Source organism: Mytilus edulis, chromosome 2, assembly GCF_963676685.1.
Source record: "Mytilus edulis chromosome 2, xbMytEdul2.2, whole genome shotgun sequence".
Taxonomy (NCBI): Eukaryota; Metazoa; Mollusca; class Bivalvia; order Mytilida; family Mytilidae; genus Mytilus; species Mytilus edulis.
The window spans coordinates 45,497,024-45,518,445 of NC_092345.1; the positions used below are offsets into that span (position 1 = coordinate 45,497,024).

Sequence of the window (21,422 nt, forward strand, 5' to 3'; positions counted from 1 at the left end):
TCTGATAGTTATTATTATTAATGCTCTTCAACTTTTTATTTGTTTGGCTTAATAGCTATTTTGATCTGAGCGTCACGGATGAGTCTTATGCAGACGAAACACGCGTCTGGCGTATTAAATTATAATCCTGGTACCTTTGACCACTACTATATTGAATAGTATTAGTTGGAGACGTAGTATATCATGGGAGTATTTAGATTTGAAATGAAATTGATTTTGTTAGGCGACGTTATGAATGGCTGCATAATGTATAATAACGCTGTTATGTAAGTATGTAGCCGCCACTTTGCTAGTTCAATATGCCGAATCCAAATAAAGTTTTACTTGCTTAATAAAAAAAGAAAAAAGAAAAATGTAGTGCATTCCAATTTATTTTCGTAAATATCATTTTAACATTTTTCGGGGAAAAAAAATATACTTCTATTTTTGGCATAATACATGTTACCAGCGAAAGCAAATTACTATCGGCTTGCGGTAGTAAATTTACCATGTTATAAAGCCCCCATGTGCATATATCAATTTTCGATTTTTATAACATTTCAAGGTTAAAGATTTGTCTTAGCTCTTTTGGAAATGAAAAAATCGTCTACACCTACAAATAGTTCAACTTTATATATAAATTATATATGATAGTGGTGTCGATTATAAATACAACATTCCAGGCCCGTTTATTTTCAACATCATTTAGATAACGAATAATTATCAAATTCCAGGTCTGATACAGATACCAATAAACTAAGTCAACTGTTACTTAAAAAAAAAAGAACTTATCTATAAGTTCCGCATCTGCCAGGCGCACCATCAAACATTGTATTTGGGATTTGCTAAAACACGGGTCATATTCACACCTAAACTTCATCATTATATATGATTGACACTTATAAATTCAATCATTGTCACATAGTTTCTGGTTGAAATAATTGAATCAGAATAACTTTATAAGATGACAATACGAATACCTAAAATTCAAACTTACCTTATCTTACCTTTGATCAGAAGTGGGAAATCTAGTCTCAAAATATAAGCTCATTTGTAAACACTGACAACTTTATCATTTTAATGTTTGTTCCGTTTTAGCAAGGACGCTATTAATGAAAAAAACCAATAAAAGCGTTCTGGTAAACTAGTTACAACAAAAATGACTTGAAATAAAAACTAAATTTAAATAGAATGATTTTATTTCCCTCTTAAAATAGCAACCGACAAGCACAACAGGCTATTATAGCTTTATATAAAATTGCTTTAAATGACGATATACGAAAAAAATCCCGCTGTACCAATTTCATTTTTTCTATGGCTGCCTGCAAATTATTGGCATATGTATGCAACGAACGAAGAAACACTTTTGGAATTAAGTTACTAAGCAAGTTCAAACATACATTTTCTCGAGGTAGACATTGAATGTGAAACAATCGAGAAGACTGCAAATACTTGTGAAGAAATGCAGACGACCTTTTCTAAAAATTGTACAAAATAATAAAAATCGTTTAATGGATAACCTACTTTGTAAAAATTAATTTTTTTGATTTTGAATTCGCATTGAAACAACTTTTTAATCGTAATGTTTCATAAAAAGACAATACTTTTATTTTGATAGTTCACGTGACAAGAGCAAACTGGCGCACTCGGAAAATTATGTGAAATATAGGTATTCCTGGGGAAATTGTAAGATGCTAAGAACTATGTCATAAAATCCGAAGATTTGTGTCCAGAGAGATCTTTAGATTCAGACTTTTCAACATGCAGCAAACATTTAAAATCCCAGTTTCACACGCATCTGATGCAATAATCTCGACAATAACTGAGCCCCCAAACAAATTGTGTAATTTGCATTTATATTTCAAATAACGAAGCTGAACAAATAATTTCTTAAGAACGATTGTTCATTTATACAGATGGCAAACAGTACGGGGCGCCGAATGGGACTCTTGTGGTTTTGTACAAAATTCAATTCTGTCATAACAAAATCATTTTTGTCTTACAAAACTATGTGCTACAGACTTGTTTTGTGAGAACTTCAATTTTGTGATGACAAAATTCATTTGTGTAGACAAAATTAATTTTTGTCATGACAAAATTCATTTTTGTAGACAAAATTCATATTTGTCATGACAAAAGTCAATTTTGTCTAAAAGGTATGCAAATATAAACATATTTGCATACAAAATTGACTTTTGTTACCTGATATGGAAATTAAATCACAAAAGTCAATTATGTGAGGTAAGATTCAATTTTGTGAGACAAAATTGACTTTTGTGAGACAAAATTAACTTTTGTGAGACAAAATTGACTTTTGTGAGACAAAATTGATTTTTGTGAGACAAAATTCATTTTTGTGAGACAAAATTCAATTTTGTAAGACTAAATTCAATTTTGTCAATTTTGTTGAGACAAAAGTCAATTTTGCTAATTTTGTTGAGACAAAAGTCAATTTTGTTAATTTTGTTGAGACAAAAGTCAATTTTTGTCAATTTTGTTGAGACAAAAGTCAATTTTGTGACGACAAAATTCATTTTTGTGACGACAAAATTCAATTTTGTAACAACAAAATTGACTTTTATGAGACAAAATTGACTTTCGTGAGACAAAAATCAATTTTGTTGAGACAAAATTCAATTTTGTCAATTTTGTTGAGACAAAAGTCAATTTTGTCAATTTTGTTGAGACAAAAGTCAATTTTGTCAATTTTGTTGAGACAAAAGTCAATTTTGTCTCACAAAAGTCAATTTTGTCAATTTTGTTGAGACAAAAGTCAATATTGCTAATTTTGTTGAGACAAAAGTCAATTTTGTCAATTTTGTTGAGACAAAAGTCAATTTTGTGACGACAAAATTCATTTTTGTGACGACAAAATTCAATTTTGTAACAACAAAATTGACTTTTATGAGACAAAATTGACTTTCGTGAGACAAAAATCAATTTTGTTGAGACAAAAGTCAATTTTGTCTCACAAAAGTCAATTTTGTCAATTTTGTTGAGACAAAAGTCAATTTTGTCAATTTTGTTGAGACAAAAGTCAATTTTGTCTCACAAAAGTCAATTTTGTCAATTTTGTTGAGACAAAAGTCAATTTTGTCAATTTTGTTGAGACAAAAGTCAATTTTGTCTCACAAAAGTCAATTTTGTCAATTTTGTTGAGACAAAAGTCAATTTTGTCAATTTTGTTGAGACAGAATTCAATTTTGTCAATTTTGTTGAGACAAAAGTCAATTTTGTCAATTTTGTTGAGACAAAATTCATTTTTGTCAATTTTGTGTAACAAAAGTCGATTTTGTATGCAAATTAGTTCACAGAAACCAAACTAAACTAATTTGAATACAAAATTGACTTTTGTCGCCCAATTTTCAAATTAGGTAACAAAATTCAAGTCTGTGTAACAAAAATGAATTTTGTCATGACAAAAGTGACTTTTGTCCGCTGATAGATAATTTTGTATGACAAAATTTTAAATTTGTAGTATGATACAAATTTTGTCAAACTGAACTTATTTTTGTTGAACAAAAGTCACTTTTGTCCGTACAAAATTGAATTTTGAGTACAAAACCACAAGAGTCCCATTCGGCGCCCCGTACACAGCACCAGCCGTGTGCAACTTCAAAATGGGGTTTGGGGACCAGTCGTCAGAGGAAATGTTTTCATATTTGATTTTAGTACTTTCATGAACAATGAAGATTCTTTACCAATTTGAAAATTCAGACAAGAAATTTTGAAACCTAATCTATTGTTTTGTTTGTTTGTTTAAACCATCTTTGACATAAAAGACAAAAATCAATCATGCATGCAAGTAATTTTAAAAATTTGATTAAACATATGAAAATGGGTTTCCTATGGATTAAGATAAGATAATAAAGTATGGTGATTATGCATTTATATAATATTGTTAAAATAATATGTCTACTCTTAATTATTATATCACGGTAATGAATTACTTAGATCATCATGGGCGCTTTTTTATTGAAATAAAAATAACTTATCTTGACTGTCCCTCTGGAATCTTTTGCCCCTCTTTTATCACACCTCGAATGAACTATGACGTTATAAGTCGTTTAAAACTGTAACGTGGTGATCCCCTATTGATCCGTATGGGATCAATTTATTTCATATGAGGTCCATGACATAACATTTACTATTAATGGTGACTTCAGCGATTAGTTTTATCATATTTCATTGCTTATTTTCATACATAACTAACCAGAAAAAGTTCCGCATGCGATAAACAAAGGCAACAGTAGTATACTGATGTTCAAAAGTTATAAATCGATTTACAGAAAACAAAACCGGGTTACAAACTATAAACATCAATTTAAGGAGGAAACCAATATAACAACAGAAACACTAAAGTGCAACAGATCCTATTTACCTAGAAACAAACTGTTTGATATCAAACAACTGCCATATTCCAGACTTGGCTCAGAACATTTTAAGAAAAATAATAAACTCGTAAAACAGATCACTACTGACCACGTACGGATCCATAGGGGAGTACAACGCCTTCGGTCTCACCCATATGGATTTAACTAAACCTCTATGGATACGAAGCTGATCTGTAACAATAACATCTTCATGCCTTATATATCATGTACTGCAGTACGCCGCTAGATTAAAACTGACGTGGAAAGGTAACACACGGCCAGCGAAAGCTCTTTTTTTGAGAGCCCAGGTGGTCGTGTGGTCTAGCGGGACGGCTGCAGTGCAGGCGATTTGGTGTCACGATATCATAGTAGCATGGGTTCGAATCCCGGCGAGGGAAGAACCAAAAATTTGCGAAAGCAAATTTACAGATCTAACATTGTTGGGTTGATGTTTAGACGAGTTGTATATACATTATGTACACAGCCATGTATCACCATCATTGATGGCGATCCGATGGATACATCTGTTGTAGGGTTGTCACTGACTCAGACGTACTTATAAATATAATTATTTTCTGTGACTGTATCTTACATTCATTTGTAGGATCCTTTACTATAGATAATTCAGCTGATCTGTAACAATAACATCTTCATGCCTTATATATCATGTACTGCAGTACGCCGCTAGATTAAAACTGACGTGGAAAGGTAACACACGGCCAGCGAAAGCTCTTTTTTGAGAGCCCAGGTGGTCGTGTGGTCTAGCGGGACGGCTGCAGTGCAGGCGATTTGGTGTCACGATATCACAGTAGCATGGGTTCGAATCCCGGCGAGGGAAGAACCAAAAATTTGCGAAAGCAAATTTACAGATCTAACATTGTTGGGTTGATGTTTAGACGAGTTGTATATAAGACCCAAAAATTTGCGAAAGCCGGGATTCGAACCCATGCTACATTATATTAAAATAGTTACATTTTGTTCTCAGAAAGATGTTTTACAACACTGAATCGTTGACAACTTTTGATGAGAAAGTGACTTAGAGACTTTTCATTCAGAATCCACTTGGTAAAAAACCAACATGGCCAATTTCGTCCGGTTTTTTTTATCTAAAAGATTACAGTCCCGTCCCCTTTTCCCGAATTCGACCTTCCAAATTAGACTATGTTCATTTGTACATGAGCAACACGACGGGTGCCACATCTGTAGCAGGATCTGATGACTCTTCCGAAACACATGAGATAACCCCAAGTTCTGGTGGGGTTCGTGTTGCTCAGTCTGTAGTTTTATGTTGTGTTTTGTGTACTGTTTGTCAGTTTGTGTTGTTTTGTTCTAGCTATGACGGTGTCAGTTTATTTTGGACGTCTCAGATTGAATGTCCCTTTGGTATCTTTCGTCTTTCTTACATTATCGCCAATAAACACACATAAGGATTTGTGTCACCTTACATTCAGGGTCAATTTGGTAATAATTATTTACAATATGTGCGTAAAATCTGGCCACACACTACTTCTAGTTATGTGCTTTTCTAGTGTTGTATCTGTTGTTAAAAGAAAGAAATTCGTGTTTCTCGTGACTAACAAGTTTTAAGATTTCGGACACAATCAATATCATCTTGACTGTAGTTGACGGGTGATCGATTAAACCAGGATCTGCGAACCCTTCCGGAGCACCTCAGATCTTCCCCAGTTTTTGGTGGGCTTCGTGTTGCTTAGTCTTTCGTTTCCAATGTTGTTTTTTGTTTACTTTTGTTTGTCTGTTGTCTTGTTTTCTTTTTTGCCAAGGTTTTGTCAGCTTATTTTCAACGTTTGAGTTTTAATGTCACTTTAGTAACTTTCGTTCCTCTTTTAAAGTCAAGAAGGATTTCTTCGATAAAGCAATTATGATGTGTTTATCTTTATCGTTACGTTGCAATTTCAAGCTATATCTTCCATAACCTTGAGCGGCATACTTTCATATAAAAAAATATTATTCACCTTTTTATAAAAATAAAACCTGACTTCATGAATTGTTTTTTGCTAAATCAAACAGAAGTTATCTGAAAAATTTAGGCCAATAGTATTTTACCCCTAATCTAAATCATAACATATACACGTAAATAAAGATATAAAAATTAAACACAGACGCGTGTATAACTAAACACGGGTATATAAAAAAGGTATTCGACGATAAAGTTTACATTTATATTTGAAATTGTGAACATGGCGTTGGTTTATAATAAAAGCTCCGTTGATTTAAAGTCAACAGGGAATTCTGTTACAATTCCGAACCACCCTAAAGCCAGACTTATGTATTATCTAAACTGTATGTGTAGTGTATTAAGCCTCGATCAAACAGAACAAAATATTGGAAGGCTAACGGATTATCAGAATTATGATTCACTCAATATGGAGGAGACAGCAAAATTGATATTACTATGTATTCATCTGGACCCTTTTACACTTACCAACGTTTGCATTTGATGAGAGTGCATGTGGGACAAGTGGAAATGAATTCTATGAAATCATCGCACGCCGAACCACATTAGCTTCAACGCAGTCAGTTATGGTTGGAAACGTTCGAGTAACTGTTAGGAAGGTCATGTGCTACAAACTGTCATGGCTTAAAACGTATTACCTTAATCCGATAAAAGGTTTTGTTGATCAATTGGAGAACAGAAACAGACGATCTCGACAGCAACACATAACCGACAGGAGTTACTTGCTTGCAGGTCACAATGATTCAGCTGAGTGCTCATGCTGTTGCAATATTCTATAGACTTTTTTTAAACGAATTATAGTAATTTAGACAATATCATGTTGATATATTTGAGAAGGTGATTTGATGTTAAAAATGAGATATAAGTGTTATAACATTTTAGTATTAGTATCATAATTAAAATTAATTTTGTGACGATGAATTAATATGCGACAAAACATAGACCACAAATCCATGTGATTTTTAGAGGAGAAAAAGATTTCCGATATAAAACGAATGATAAAAAACTCTTTCGCTTTTTAATATTACTTTAGATTAAAGATTGTTATTATCTTAAAGACAATGTAATCTTTCTGAGTGTTTCCAGTCTTTAACCAGAGTGACTCTAAAGTAATGTTTCATAATATATGCATGGTGGTTTTATATTATAGTAATCGGGGATAGTTTTAACAACACGTTTAGCTTGACACAATACATAAGTCATAATTATTTCTGATTGATTTACATACGCAAAACAATTGTAAAGTAAAACTGCAAAAAATACAATTTTCGCAACGAATCATCATAAAAAATAGATAAGATATGATGACTTAACCTTTGACCTTAACATTATTGCATTATGGTAGTTCATAATTAAGATAAGTCAAAGTTTTACCATATGTCAACATTACAATATAAATGGTTTGTTCAATTAAGTATTGAAATTCACTTGGAAACTCAACATATACCCATACGACACTTACTTTCTGGATAATCATAGGTCTGTTCTGTGTTCCTTTGGACTTTCAAACAAAGACGAAGAACTGGATCTTCCGTCACTGTATTGGATACCTAAACTACATAAGTGTCCTTACAAACAATGGGTCTTCCAAGTGCTCAACAAAACCTCTTTCTAAACTATTAACATCTATTTTAACAGCAATCAAAGACGGCTTCAAAGTTATTGTGAAACTGCCTACTAGTATTCTAGAGGTGGCGTGAATCAGATGTGGATACTTAAAAATCTTAAAAAAAGATCTTTTAGAGTACATACAATCTAACTCTCTTTCATCTTGTAACAGTATTAAAACATTTGATTTTTCTACTATTTACACTAGTATTCAACATTCCAAACTAAGAGAAAAATTGAAAGAGTTGGTATTGCTTTGTTTCATAAAAAAGAATGGTCAACGTAGATACAAGTGTCTTGTCTTAGGAGGGATAAATCCTACTTTATAAAGGACCACTCTGATTCAAACAAACAATTCTCTGAAACTGATATTATCAAGATGCTTGATTTCTTGATTGACAACATATTTGTTACGTTCGAAGGACGTGTTTTTCAACAGACTGTCGGCATTCCAATGGGAACAAACTGTGCCCCTCTACTTGCCGACTTGTTTCTTTATTATTACGAGGCTGACTTCATGCAGGAACGCCTTATGAAGAAAGATAAGAAGTTAACAATATCCTTTAACTCTACTTTCCGCTATATAGATGATGTTCTTTCACTAAATAATTCAAAATTTGGTGACTATGTGGAACGCATCTATCCCATCGAGCTAGAGATAAAAGATACTACAGATACAGTTAAGTCGGCCTCATATCTTTACTTACACATCTAGAAATTGACAATGAGGATCGGTTGAAAACAAAACTTTACGACAAAAGAGTTGACTTCAGCTTTCCAATTGTGAACTTTCCATTTCTAAGTAGCAATATTCCAGTAGCACCTGCATACGGGGTATATATCTCCCAATTGATACGATATTCCCGTGCTTGCATTTCCTATCACGATTTTCTTGATAGAGGGTTGCTGCTCACTAGGAAGCTATTAAACCAAGAGTTCCAAATGGTGAAGTTGAAATCATCCCTTCGTAAATTTTACGGACGCCATCACGAGTTGGTTGACCGTTATGGAATAACCGTTTCACAAATGATATCGGATGTGTTCCTTACGTCGTAACTGCAATCCTCTTCCCTTTCATGAATGTGACCTACCGAATTAGACTATTTACCAGATTTGTTATCACATAAGCAACACAACAGGTGCCACATGTGGAGCAGGATTTGCTTACCCTTCCGGAGCACCTGTGATCACCCTTAGTTTTTTGGTGGGGTTCGTGTTGTTTATTCTTTAGTTTTCTATGTTGTGTCTTGTGTGCTGTTGTTTGTTTGTCTTTTTCATTTTGAGCAATGGCGTTGTCAGTTTGTTTTAGATTTATGAGTTTGACTGTCCCTTTGGTATCTTTCGTCCCTCTTTTGATTATCTAGAACAAAAAAGTAAAAAACAAATATATTGAACTCCAGGGAAATCGGAAAGAACCTTAATGGCTGACTATACGGTATGGGCTTTACTCATTGTTAAAGGCCGTATGGTGACCAATAGCTGTTAATTTCTGTGTCATTTAGTCTATTGTGGAGAGTTGTCTCATTGGTAATCATTCCCCATTTTCTTTTTTTATAATTATCCAATGACAAAATCAAAACCTTAAACGCATCTTATGAATGGAAACCATCTGTCCTCGCTGTTTTTGTATATTTATATAGAAAAGGGTTGGGCACAAATGCAAAATTTCACTCCTGGTATCTATGATGAGTTTATTTAAACCTCGTTTTAAAGCTAGCTAACCCATTAGTTATACATAATTCCATTATATTGACAAAAATATTTTTTTATCAACAAATACCTCTTAATTTTCTTTCTAAATTAAAATGATGGTCATCATCAACAATATTGCTGCTCCACATATAAAAGTACATATTTTTTATCTATATTGTAATATTTATCCGACTGTATATTGCAACTGTGTGCAGTGATACAATATTAACATCTACAAGGTTAATATATCTAAATTTTGACTATTAGGTCTATAAAGGCAATTACATAAACGGTACCAATTTGTCTGCATGAGATGCGCATTTCGAGAACAATGTTTCGTCCATAATGCTCCAGGCCAAAGTCACAAGATGAGATGTTTTTCTATTTGTAACCATATGATGAGTTAATATAAAAAAAAAATAAGATGTGGTATGATTGCCAATGGGACAACTCTCCTCAAGACACCAAAATGACACAGATATTAACGACTGTAGAAGCATTTTTACCTACTTTGTATTGTTCGTTCTTATGGTGTACTGTTACACGTCCAGGTTATGGGGAGGGTTGGGATAATGCTGATATGTTTAACCCTACCAAATTCTGTATATATATGCCTGTCCCAAATCCGGAGCCTGTAATTCAGTGATTGTCGTTTGTCGATATATAACATATTTGTTTTTCGTTCATTTGTGTTGCATAAATTAGAACGTTGGTTTTCTCGTTTGAATTGTTTTACATTTGTATTTTCGGGGTCTTTTATAGCTGGCTATGCGGTATGGACTTTGCTCATTGTTGTAGGCTTTACGGTAACCTATCGTTATTAATTTCTGTGTCATTAGGTCTCTTGTGGAGAGTTGTCTCATTGACAACAATACCTCATCTTTTTTTATATAGTAGAATTAAAAGGTTCAATGAAAAGGAATAAGACTGAGGAGGACTATTGGTGGAAGAGAGAAGATGACATTTAAATTTATTCATATTTACAATTTGTTTAATGGTTCTCATGGTTTAACAATTTAAATAATAAGATATGGTTTGAGTGCCAATGAGACTACTTTCAATCTAGGTCACAATGTATAAAAAGTATACGAACGGAATGCATGGCTCCCATCGAACAGCAAGCGATAAAGGACCACAAAATGACGAAGGGATAACATGTAATTCCAAAACTATAATCTAGACAATCTATAACTATTCTTATTACATTCCTCAATTTCAAGGATTCACATAGATCTTTCATTTCAAAGTTCAAATAAAAAAAAACGGTCGATTAAACCAACTCTTATCGTTGCTAAGGTTGAAACACATTAAAGGTAAAGGCAGACAATTATTGTGTAATTTCACCATGTCATAAAATGACGTGTTTATCAACATTAAAAATTAATTTTTTCTTGCTAGCTTAGATATACACAGTTTGGAAAAGTAAAGTACACTAGGCAAATAAGGTGACCAGTAAACAAAACAAACTTTTTTGTTTTGTGAAGAAGTTATCTGCCTCAAGAGCAATTAACATACATGTGTATACGGGTTATACGACTGCTCCACATAATGATAATACTTTAAATTCAGAAATTATGCGTGCATTTATTATTTTGTTTTTATTTTTGCGATATTGAGAAAAATCCTGTTTAATTCATAATATAATAAATTCAAATGCGAGTTTAAATTATTGCGACTATAACTCTTTCGCATTTTTCGCAATGTTAAAAACATCGCAATAATTTCCGAATTTACAATATCCAGTACTGTTTTATTGTTGTAATTTATCGAAGTTCTTAAATAAGAACTACCAAAAAACATAACTTGCTGATATAAAAGTAACCACTCTGTGCATATACTTGGCTTATTTCTAATAATGATGAATACCACGATGGTTTAATTGTTTTTATTTTTTACATGCACGTTTTGAGACCACTAGGTGTTGATGGGTGGCCGTTGGTATATACTTTTTGTAAAATATCATACAATTCTGGATCCTGATGTTTCAAATGATCACGAGCGACCATTTCATTAACACATACAGATGTCATGTGGTTACATCTGAAATGTCCAAGACAAACATGACACAAGATTAAATGATATTTAATAACTTTTTGAAATATCATTTTTAAAGTGACAATTTTGAAATAAGAATTTTGAATGAGATGAATAACGTATTCATACTTGTAAGGATAAACAATGTTAACAGGATTTATTCTACTAAAGACACTTAACTACACAGAAAGAAAAGAATTGCATTACCGAAGAGACATGTATTGTCGAAATGCGCATATGGTGCAAGAAAATTGGTACCGTTAATTTTATTTTTATTGCAACAAAAACATCATACATTACCAACAAACATATTTACCAATGATAAAAGATTTCAATTGATCAAGTTGTAATCAACACAGGAAGTCATTTAACAAAATTATCACAAGCATGAAATATTCTTGATCCGTTTAAAAGTTTAATAAATAACTCACACCCACGGAAATTTAAGAAGAAAGTGTATTGTTACTTTTTTTTAAATTGTGTTAATTTATTTTAATTTGTTGTTGATTTAATTTCCTTTTTAATTTAATTTCAACGCATTGATAATTCCTTAAAACATGCTGCTGTCTCATTGATATTTATCCAACATGTCTTGTCCTTGTATTTGCATTTACATAAAAAATTATAGGAAACAAAAATAATCTTACAGATCCATTCCCCCAGCATTTTTGGTGCTTGCAGTCGTCATGAAGAATGACGTAGTGCCCTCGGCAAAGTACTCATTTACTGTGGCTGTAGCATATGATGTTGTCCAAGTATGATGCTGTTTGGCATTATTGTAGGCGTATAATATCTGCAGAAACAAGTGAGAGAAATGGTTTTCATTATCAGTTGCTTTATGTGTTTGTTATTAATCGTTTGCCTCTATTTTTGAAATATCTGCCTATTATGTCTGTGAGCTATGTCTACACATCGTTGTCAATATAATAGAATTTTATGCAACTGTCATACAAGTTCGCGATTCAACTAACTATAAAACCAGGTTTAATCCACCATTTTCCACATAAGGAAATGTCTGTAACAAGTCACGAATATGACAGTTTTTATCCATTTATTTGATGTGTTTAAGCTTTTGTTTTAACCACTTACGAATGGACTTTCACTGAAGAATTTCCCTCGGAGTTTGGTATTTTTGTTATTTTACCTTTTACACGAAAATAATTATAAAATAATTAAGCTTCTTCTTATTTTGATGTTTAAGGGTTTAAACAACCCTCTGGTCTTATTTCAATGCAAAAATTAAATTTACAATGAAGATTATAACTCCAATATACAAAGGTGATTTTAAGTCGCTCTTCTTTCAAATGGTTTAACTGGGTAGAACATTAGCAATCTGCATGTCATTAATATATATATTTTTCATGATAGCTTCAAATTGTGTGTGAGATATCCTATTGCCTTTCTCGTAGATGAGGAACTTTCATGATTATACAACAATTGTAACATATCAACATTTCATGGTAAATCCCAATTAACGAACTGTTAAATTTTTGTTCTATACTCTTCGCCAGCTGCACTTAATAGGGTGTCATGGTGTTATACGAGTATTCAATATACGAGTCAACTGACAGTATTATCTTTTGATGACGACATAATATCCAATCTTCCATGCAGATTTATCGGTCCTTGCTCTTTCACAGCAAGGATCGATAACTCTGAATGGGAGCTGGTATAATATCGTATATGATATGAACAATCAAATTTTAGTAAATGATGACATAAGAATATGCTTTTGTTTATTGAGCTCACATCAAGCTTTAGTAATCCATATGCGTGCATGTAGGGAAGACTACTAGTAATTCGAAATAAAAAACAAGTCAGAAGATATTTTACGTCATTGGAAAACTAAGTGGATAGTACACTAATTATTTAAATATATTCCTGTAGTAGATACTTGGTTTCATTTTGTTTCGGTAAAAGATATGTTTACTTGATACGTTTATTTACAAATCCAGTCAGTTGCTAGTGAAAATAGTATAAGCTTACCCTATTTCTGTAGGAGCTGGGCATATATCTGTGTAACAGGTGAGCGAACTCGTGAGAAACAACATTAAGCTTGTGTCTGTAGGGATCATGAGAATTGCATAAAACAGTATCATCCAGTGCTACAGACCTACTGTTGGTTACTCCAGCGATTTCCTGGTATTTACGACCATCGAACGTGCATGTGTGTTTACAAGAACCATCACATTTATCTGATCAAAAAAGTAGAAAACTAGTTTAGTTTATAATTGATTTGGGTGATAGGGAATAATAGCTTAAATCAGTCCTGTCAGAATAGATCGAGAAAATACGTTGGTTCAAAGTAATAAAAAAAAAAACCCGAATTGAATATAAAAAATATACCTTCGAGTACTAAAAGTCACCAAGCAGATGTATCTACCCTAAAATTTCATAATCAATAACATTAACAGTACCAATTGTCGTTCTGCACAAGATACAGATTTTGACTATGAAGTTCTCTTTAGTGATTCATGAGGCCAAAATCTTTGAACATCCAAAACATTGAAAAATATGAGAGGCTTATAAACAAAAGGTAAGTCTAAACCGGACAAGAATCAGAGCCTACTTGAGGGAGATATATTCCTTAATTTAAAATATGTTCTCAAAGTTTGTAATAGGAAATTTAAATAGCGTACTATTCTTATTTTTATGCCAGTAAGGATGTATTGACTTCATAATTAATAGTTCATGAGCAGAAGTATCGATCCAGTGTTCTTAACATTATTATCCGCAAAATTATGTTTTACACCTGAAGTGCAGGTCGACCATAGATGTCTCTTTAGGATGCTTGAAACGATAACATCTTTAAATTAAAATCTTATTAAAAAAGAAGCGCTTATAAACATATAAGTACAAAAAGTCTAATCAAAGCCCGACCAGAAATCAGAACGGGCTCTCTTTCTGATAAAATGGTAATAAATTAATAGTATATTTGACATACTGTGACACGCTGCTGTATCAGCTAGACGATGGTTTTCTGGAAAAACAGTAAGAGATTCTTGCTTAGTAAATATACCAACTCCATGACTGCGTGTTACTCCCATGAACACATCTAACGGTGTATGTCGAACCATATGGGCAACGGTTTGAGCTGCCTGTAGTAACGAAACAAGATGAAAAACGCTGTTGAGATATACGTGTTTTGTCAAATTCCGAATTTAGATAAAGCTATTATTTTATCATTTTATCATTTATAACCAAAGTTATAATACTTTGATGATAATTCGTCGACAATCCAATAATTAATTAAACATAACTGGAAAACCACACCATTCGTTGCTGTAGGATTTTGATTTCTTTTGATTTTTTCAGTGATTAAACCCCACTTTTAAGCACCGCTTTTGGGCTATTTCGATGCGGCGAGTTTTTTGAAAGAGGATGCCGGAGTGCCTGTAGAAAACCACCGTATTTCGATAGGAAAACTTAAAATCCTAGTCAATCAAGATTCGAGTCGAGTGAACCCGGACAATCGGGGTTCAAACTCACAACCTCAGTTTTGACTGGCTAGTGATTATAGTAGAAACAACTCGGCCCCCTCCCCCCCCCCTCCCCGCCGTTCTTGTATGCACAGAGCGAATGCTTATAATGTCATTTATTTGTATGGTATTTCTTGACTAACTCATCTTTTATTTTATTTTAGAACATCACTTGGCTCATGTTGTTTAATTTTATATTCATCAGTTGATTGGAAAAAAATGTATATAAACCAAAGTACACAAAATTACCTTCATCAAAGCTAAATCAGATACATGTGTAGTAGCCTGAACAGTGACTGTCGGACTCGATGGCTTTCTTGTATAAATGTGACCCCTATGATCGACATAACGGCTTTTGAAACTAACTCTATGATGGATGGTCAACGGGAGTTGTATTTTATCATCCTCGTGCAAATAGCTGAAATAATCGAACATCAATGCATTAAACCTTTTGATAAAACATTTATAATTTTGATACTGTATCGAACAACCTAGTAGCTGAAAAAAATCCTTGCCATTACACCGAAAACGCACTAAGTGTTGCAAACATTATATAGTTATTATGTAGACTGCTGTTGTAAATCAAACGCAATTTAAACTTAACACAATACTTATATGCCCTTGTCGCCGTTGTCACATCCAGGATTCCCTTTGAAGAAATCAAAATCACACAAAAAAGGACAAATTGTTTAGTTAGTTCTTTACGTCTGATATAAACAGAAAACAATCCTTACTTTTTTTCAGAAAAATATTTTTTTAAATTATTGTATGATCTCCGTCGTGCATATTTCTGATTCATTGTCAATGCATGGTTGTCTTTGCGTAAGAATAAACTATGACAAAGGCCATTATAATAGCATGCACAGTTAGCAATGCGTGGTTTCCAATGATCTTTTAATTGCTTTTAAATTAATTTATAAACCTAATGGTAATGTCCTCTTACACTGTGGAAAGAATTATATAAAAATACCAAATCAAATTTGCGTAAAATATTATAAAAAACAAACCTCTTTTCTTCATCTGTTAAGGGAGGTGCCAAGCAGGTGATATCTGAATTGTAATTTTAATGTTCTTGTTTAGGTTTGAAAAAATTGCTCAAACCTTTATTCGTTAATAATAATACTTTATTACATAGATCACCCTGACAGGTACAACATGAGGTCAAAATTACACGACGTCAAGTTAATAACTGTATAATATTTATAAAGATACTAGCAATCAGCCGATTTGTACTTCATTCTCGCAAATTTTTAGATTGCTTCATATAGCCCACATTATGAGACAAATTATCATGATTTAGAACTAAAACAGTTTTATGTTTTGAGTTTGAACCAAGCTGGTTTAAAATCATGATGATGGTTTTCAATATCTTATTGCAAAAACAAAAGACTTAAGATTCAATGTTTTTATTCGAGTCGAAGCCGGAGCTTGTATGATACTATTACATCTTTGTTTTGGTTCATTTTAATCAAGTGCTATACTGTGAATACAACAGACTATCCATTACTTTTTTGCCAGTTCTAAAATCTAAAATTCCTCCCAATAGATAAACGTTGGTTACAATAAAACAGTTCAAGTAGTTAGGGCAATAAATCTAACATTAGATGCCATTAAGTAAACATATAATTGTCAAGCATTTGTGGTTACAAGAGCGCAATTATTTGTTTACATTTTACCGGCAAGTTGGTTCTCAGAATAGAATCATGTACGGCTTCTGATTGGATGATACAGATTGGAATTACATTTAATCGAAAGCTTATCCAATTGAGTTTAAAAATTGCAGCACATTTTACGAAGTATAGAAAATATCTTCCATTTCTGCACGTCGGAGCCATTAAAAATATGCCTTAATCATAAGCGAAAAAAAAGACGATCTTTTTCAACTGCATTTTAAGTCAATTTTTGCCGCATGACCCTATATATTTTATTGGGTGTAATGCAACACTGGCATTTCTTGTAACAGGAACTGCTACCCGTTTTCCCCTCGCTTGTGTAGTCTTTGAGAGAGAAAATACTGAACACCAGTGGTACCCCATAGAAATGCATTACGAATAATTGCGCTCTTGTAACCATGTGGATATCGTGTTGTACGGTAACGATTTTGATTTTAATAAAAAGAAAAATGTACTTTTTTAAAACTGTATGATATGTTTATGTCTACAAATCAGTACAACTTACCATTGACGAAAACTACCAAGCCCAGAATTAGTGACACGAACATGTCGTGATGTCTCCTTTACAGATAGTCTTATCATAAAAATTATCAAATAGTCCTGTATAGGTAGCAACATGTTCCAATAGAAATGTAGTCATTCTATTGACATTTCTGTGTATTTGACTATATTCCGAATTGATTTTCCTCTGAGTTCAGTATTTTTGTGATTTTACTTTTCATTCCTTAAGACGTTGTAATTTTGCCTCGTTCAATTTCTTCTTTGTATTTCACCGAATAATAATAATGTCCCATGTTCTAGGTGTGATCCAATCTTAATGTTTCTGTTTTTGTTTAAATTAAATAGAGTCTTCTGCATTTTTAGTACATATTTTAGAACTTTCCCCCCATTTATCATGAATTGTTTCTGTGTCTTGTTCATAATTTATGTTTATCTAAAGGTCTGTATTTATTTCTCATCAAGGTTGTATATTCTTTTCTTACGTTGTTTTCTTTTAACTTTTCAATGTCAAACTGCTTCCAAGATCTTGTGTTCTTTCCATTAGCCATGTGTTTGGATTTAATGTCAGCTGTTATCAAATGCTGATCACTTCCAACATCAGCTCCTGTCTTAACTTTAACATCCAACAGGGATCGTTTCCACATTCTATGTATCATGATGTGATCTATTTGGTTCTTGTCTCGTTGGTTAGGAATGCACCATGTCAATTTGTGAATGTTTCGATGAGGAAAAATTGTCCCTCCTATTACATAGTTGTTAGTGGAACTTAGTTCTGTTAGTCCTTCTCCATTTTCATTCATAGTACCATATCCATGGTTTTCCATTGCTCTTTCAAAGGGGATGTTACTTGATCCAACTTTGGCATTCATATCTCCTATGATGATTTTGATGTCATGTTTTGGAGTTTTGTCTATTGCCTGTTGAAGTTGTTCATAAAATAGGTCAAGAGCCTCTGGCCTTTGTTAGTTTTGTATGATTTTTAATTTTAGTTTCTTGTGTATAATTCGAAGTTTAGTATGACGTCCATTATCACTTAACTAGTATATATATTTGTTTAGGGGCCAACTGAAGGACTGCTCCGGGTGCGGGAGTTTCTCGCTGCATTTAAGACCCATTGGTGGTCTTCGGCTGTTGTCTGCTCTATGGTCGGGTTGTTGTCTCTTTGACACATTCCCCATTTCCATTCTCAATTTCATTTGTTCTCCTCGCTGAAATCATTTGTTAAAGCGTAATATTGCAGTAGAGTCATGTTAACTTGTTTCCCTTTTAGCCTTGCCATAATCAGCCTACTATTTATTGGTTTCCATTCCATTAGACATTTCGACATTCCTTTCTTCAAAAAAATTGCTACCCCTTCAAGATATTGCCCATCAACTCTTCCAGAGTAGAGTGTAGTTTCTTCAGTTCTTGTTGTTATTCTCCAAGAGTCTGTCTGTCCATCTGCTTTCACTTATGCCTAAAATATGTAGTTTGTAACGTCGCATTTCAGATGTAATTTCTGCAAGTTTCCCAGCAGAGTACATTGTACGAAAATTCCAGAACCCAATTATAGTTTTAGTTTTGCCCGTGTTTAGGGCCTCTGGATTCTTGTTGGTAGTTTCCTCTCGACTTTCACTGCCAACAGTCATACTTGCTCCACTGTTGCTTTAAAAATAGATACGAGGATTACATTTTGTATTTACGCCAGACGCGCGTTTCGTCTACAAGAGACTCATCTGTGACGCTTGAATCCAACAAAGTTAAAAAGGCCAAATAAAGTACGAAGTTGAAGAGCATTTGGACCAAAATTCCTGAAGGTTTTGCCAAATCAGCTAAGTTAATCTATTCCTGAGGTAGAAAACCTTATAGTACTGCAACCAGAGTTCATTTTTTTAAACTTAAAAGGTCCGGAAGAACACACACCTAAATTATATATCGATGGAAAGAGGACAACGTGTACAATAAGAAAAGTTGGGTCGTAAAAATCCAGAGTGGTCACAATTTTGTGAAATTGAGGTCAAAGGTCAGACCTAAAGATATCAATATTTCAAACACAAGAACAAAAAGGAGAAATATTCTGATATTTATTCAATAGAATGCTACAAAAACGATTCAATCATAAGCATATGCTACAAACGATGTTAAAACGACAAATTTGACTAATTATATGAAGAGCTGCCATTACAAAATGGCGTTGATTTGGAACCTTCTGATATTTTTCCATTTAAGACATAGCAAAAGAAGAAGTGGCCTTGACCTTTTCACATCCATAAACTTTCATATTGTGTATAGTATTTCACTATAGTATATTACAGAATTATTTTCTAAAGTATAAAACACCAGTTTATCAAATTATTTCAATATTTTTTCTATCTTTGAAAAAAACAAAATTCAAGCGCTGAACCCACTGGCTGAAACAGTGTTTTTAATTTTGCATCTTAAAGGTTGTGTATTTTGTGAAAATTAGTATCTAGTTATAGATAAATACATATTGTGTATTTGCAAAGTGTGGACAGAGCAGTTATTACACAAAATATACTATAGTCACCCGAGGCGAATGCGAGGTTTAAAAAAAAATGGAGTGTAAAACAAAGTCAGTTTGGTGCATGAACATTTTTTTAGTAGGATAATCCTGGTAAAAAAGTTAACTCATTGATTTTTTAAGGGAAGGATGAAAAATTATACAATGCAATGCCAATTTTCTAATGCTGTAATTCAAATTCAGTCATGATCCTTATATAACTTTTAAAAGCGACACACAATAGCTCAAGTATTTATAAAATAGGGATGTGCGGATTCAGTACGCGTATTAGCATTACAAGACACTTCCCTTTTTTATAAGAACAAGTTCGGCGCAGGACAGAGTTTGTTCAAAGCAAACACAGTTTTTTTAGTACAAATGCTATCTGGAGCGTAAATACCGTCATGATTTGGTCAAACTCGTCAGATATAGTCTTCCCTTTGCATAGGAAACACAAAAGAAATGTGAGTACAAAGTTTCGATCAATGTTCGTGACCCATATTCCCATATGCATATGAATGATGTATCTGCACTGCCAGTCCCAAATTTAAAGGGGCGAATGTTGCTACAGAAACGATTGATTTTGTAATAGCCATACATTTACGAATTTTTGTTATCTTTAGGGACAATATACGGTTCAGAAGCGCCTTTGTGTTATTTTTCATCGATTAACTATCAAATGAACTTTTGAGCCTAGGCTCTGTGTTGAAGACCGGACCGTGACCTATAATGGTTTACTTTTATAAATAGTGACTTGGATAGTGTGTTGTATCATTGGCACTCATACCACATCTTCCTATATCTATTAACAAGCTATGCGGGCATCATTTCCATAGAAATACCAAAACGAGGACATAGCTCATAAGACCACTGGTGGCATGATGAAGTTATTGTTCTTCTTTTAATGTATCCTTGATATTTTCAGACACACCTTGAATTCTGAAAATCTTAATATAGACTTCAATTTTCCTGCAGCAGATATGGCATCCCCTAAATTGAGTTCAGAGCTAAACTCTATAATTCATATCCCTTGGCCCCACTGTGCCTGAATTGTAAGGTGTCACAATATCTAGTTAGTTCTGGAGTTTGGCAGTTTGGTAAGCATCAGAGACAATCTTGGGTAAAATTGATCGGTATATATAGAGGATGTGCTACATGAGAAAGGCTTTTTCTTATGGAAAAACAAATCACATCACTAACAATCGTTATTAATGAACTGACAGCAAGTTCAAATTCTATTTTTTCAGTGACTGTTTTACTTAATTGCACAGGTGTTGACTTCAATAAGTACTTGGTTATGCATGGATAAATGATTACTCACATTAATAAGCACAACTTAAAAGACTGTTAACACGTTTAGAGGACTCAGTTTTGCGTAGTTTTCTGTTTTTTTTTTAAAGGTTTTTCTTTTACACAAAAACCCTGTTTTCATATCCAAACTACAAGGAAGAAACTGAGCGCGAGATCGTATAAAAGTGTCAGGTTGTGAAGTTACATGTCGATCAGTTTGATCACATGTATGGATTTCTGTTGTTTCTAATTAAAAGTTCCCCAAGGGTGACTGGGGAAACGAACTATGGTCACTTGGTCTTCCCCCGACCGGCAGTA

The 21,422-nt window shown here is 33.2% G+C and overlaps 2 protein-coding genes across 2 annotated transcripts; both read right to left on the reverse strand.

The window, feature by feature from the left end:
* Nucleotides 1-11,497: 11,497 nt before the first annotated feature.
* On the reverse strand, nucleotides 11,498-17,430 carry LOC139512249 (uncharacterized). Its single transcript, XM_071299738.1, has 7 exons — nucleotides 17,319-17,430; nucleotides 16,148-16,190; nucleotides 15,390-15,558; nucleotides 14,606-14,759; nucleotides 13,648-13,856; nucleotides 12,309-12,454; nucleotides 11,498-11,667 (listed from the first exon to the last, which is right to left on the reverse strand). The coding sequence occupies exons 1-7, from the start codon at nucleotides 17,359-17,361 to the stop codon at nucleotides 11,520-11,522; spliced, it is 912 nt and encodes a 303-aa protein (XP_071155839.1). The 5' UTR covers nucleotides 17,362-17,430; the 3' UTR covers nucleotides 11,498-11,519.
* A 300-nt stretch (nucleotides 17,431-17,730) lies between these two features.
* Nucleotides 17,731-18,183, reverse strand: LOC139510865 (craniofacial development protein 2-like). Its single transcript, XM_071297407.1, has one exon. It carries the CDS (start codon nucleotides 18,181-18,183, stop codon nucleotides 17,731-17,733), a length of 453 nt encoding a protein of 150 aa, XP_071153508.1.
* Nucleotides 18,184-21,422: the final 3,239 nt, after the last annotated feature.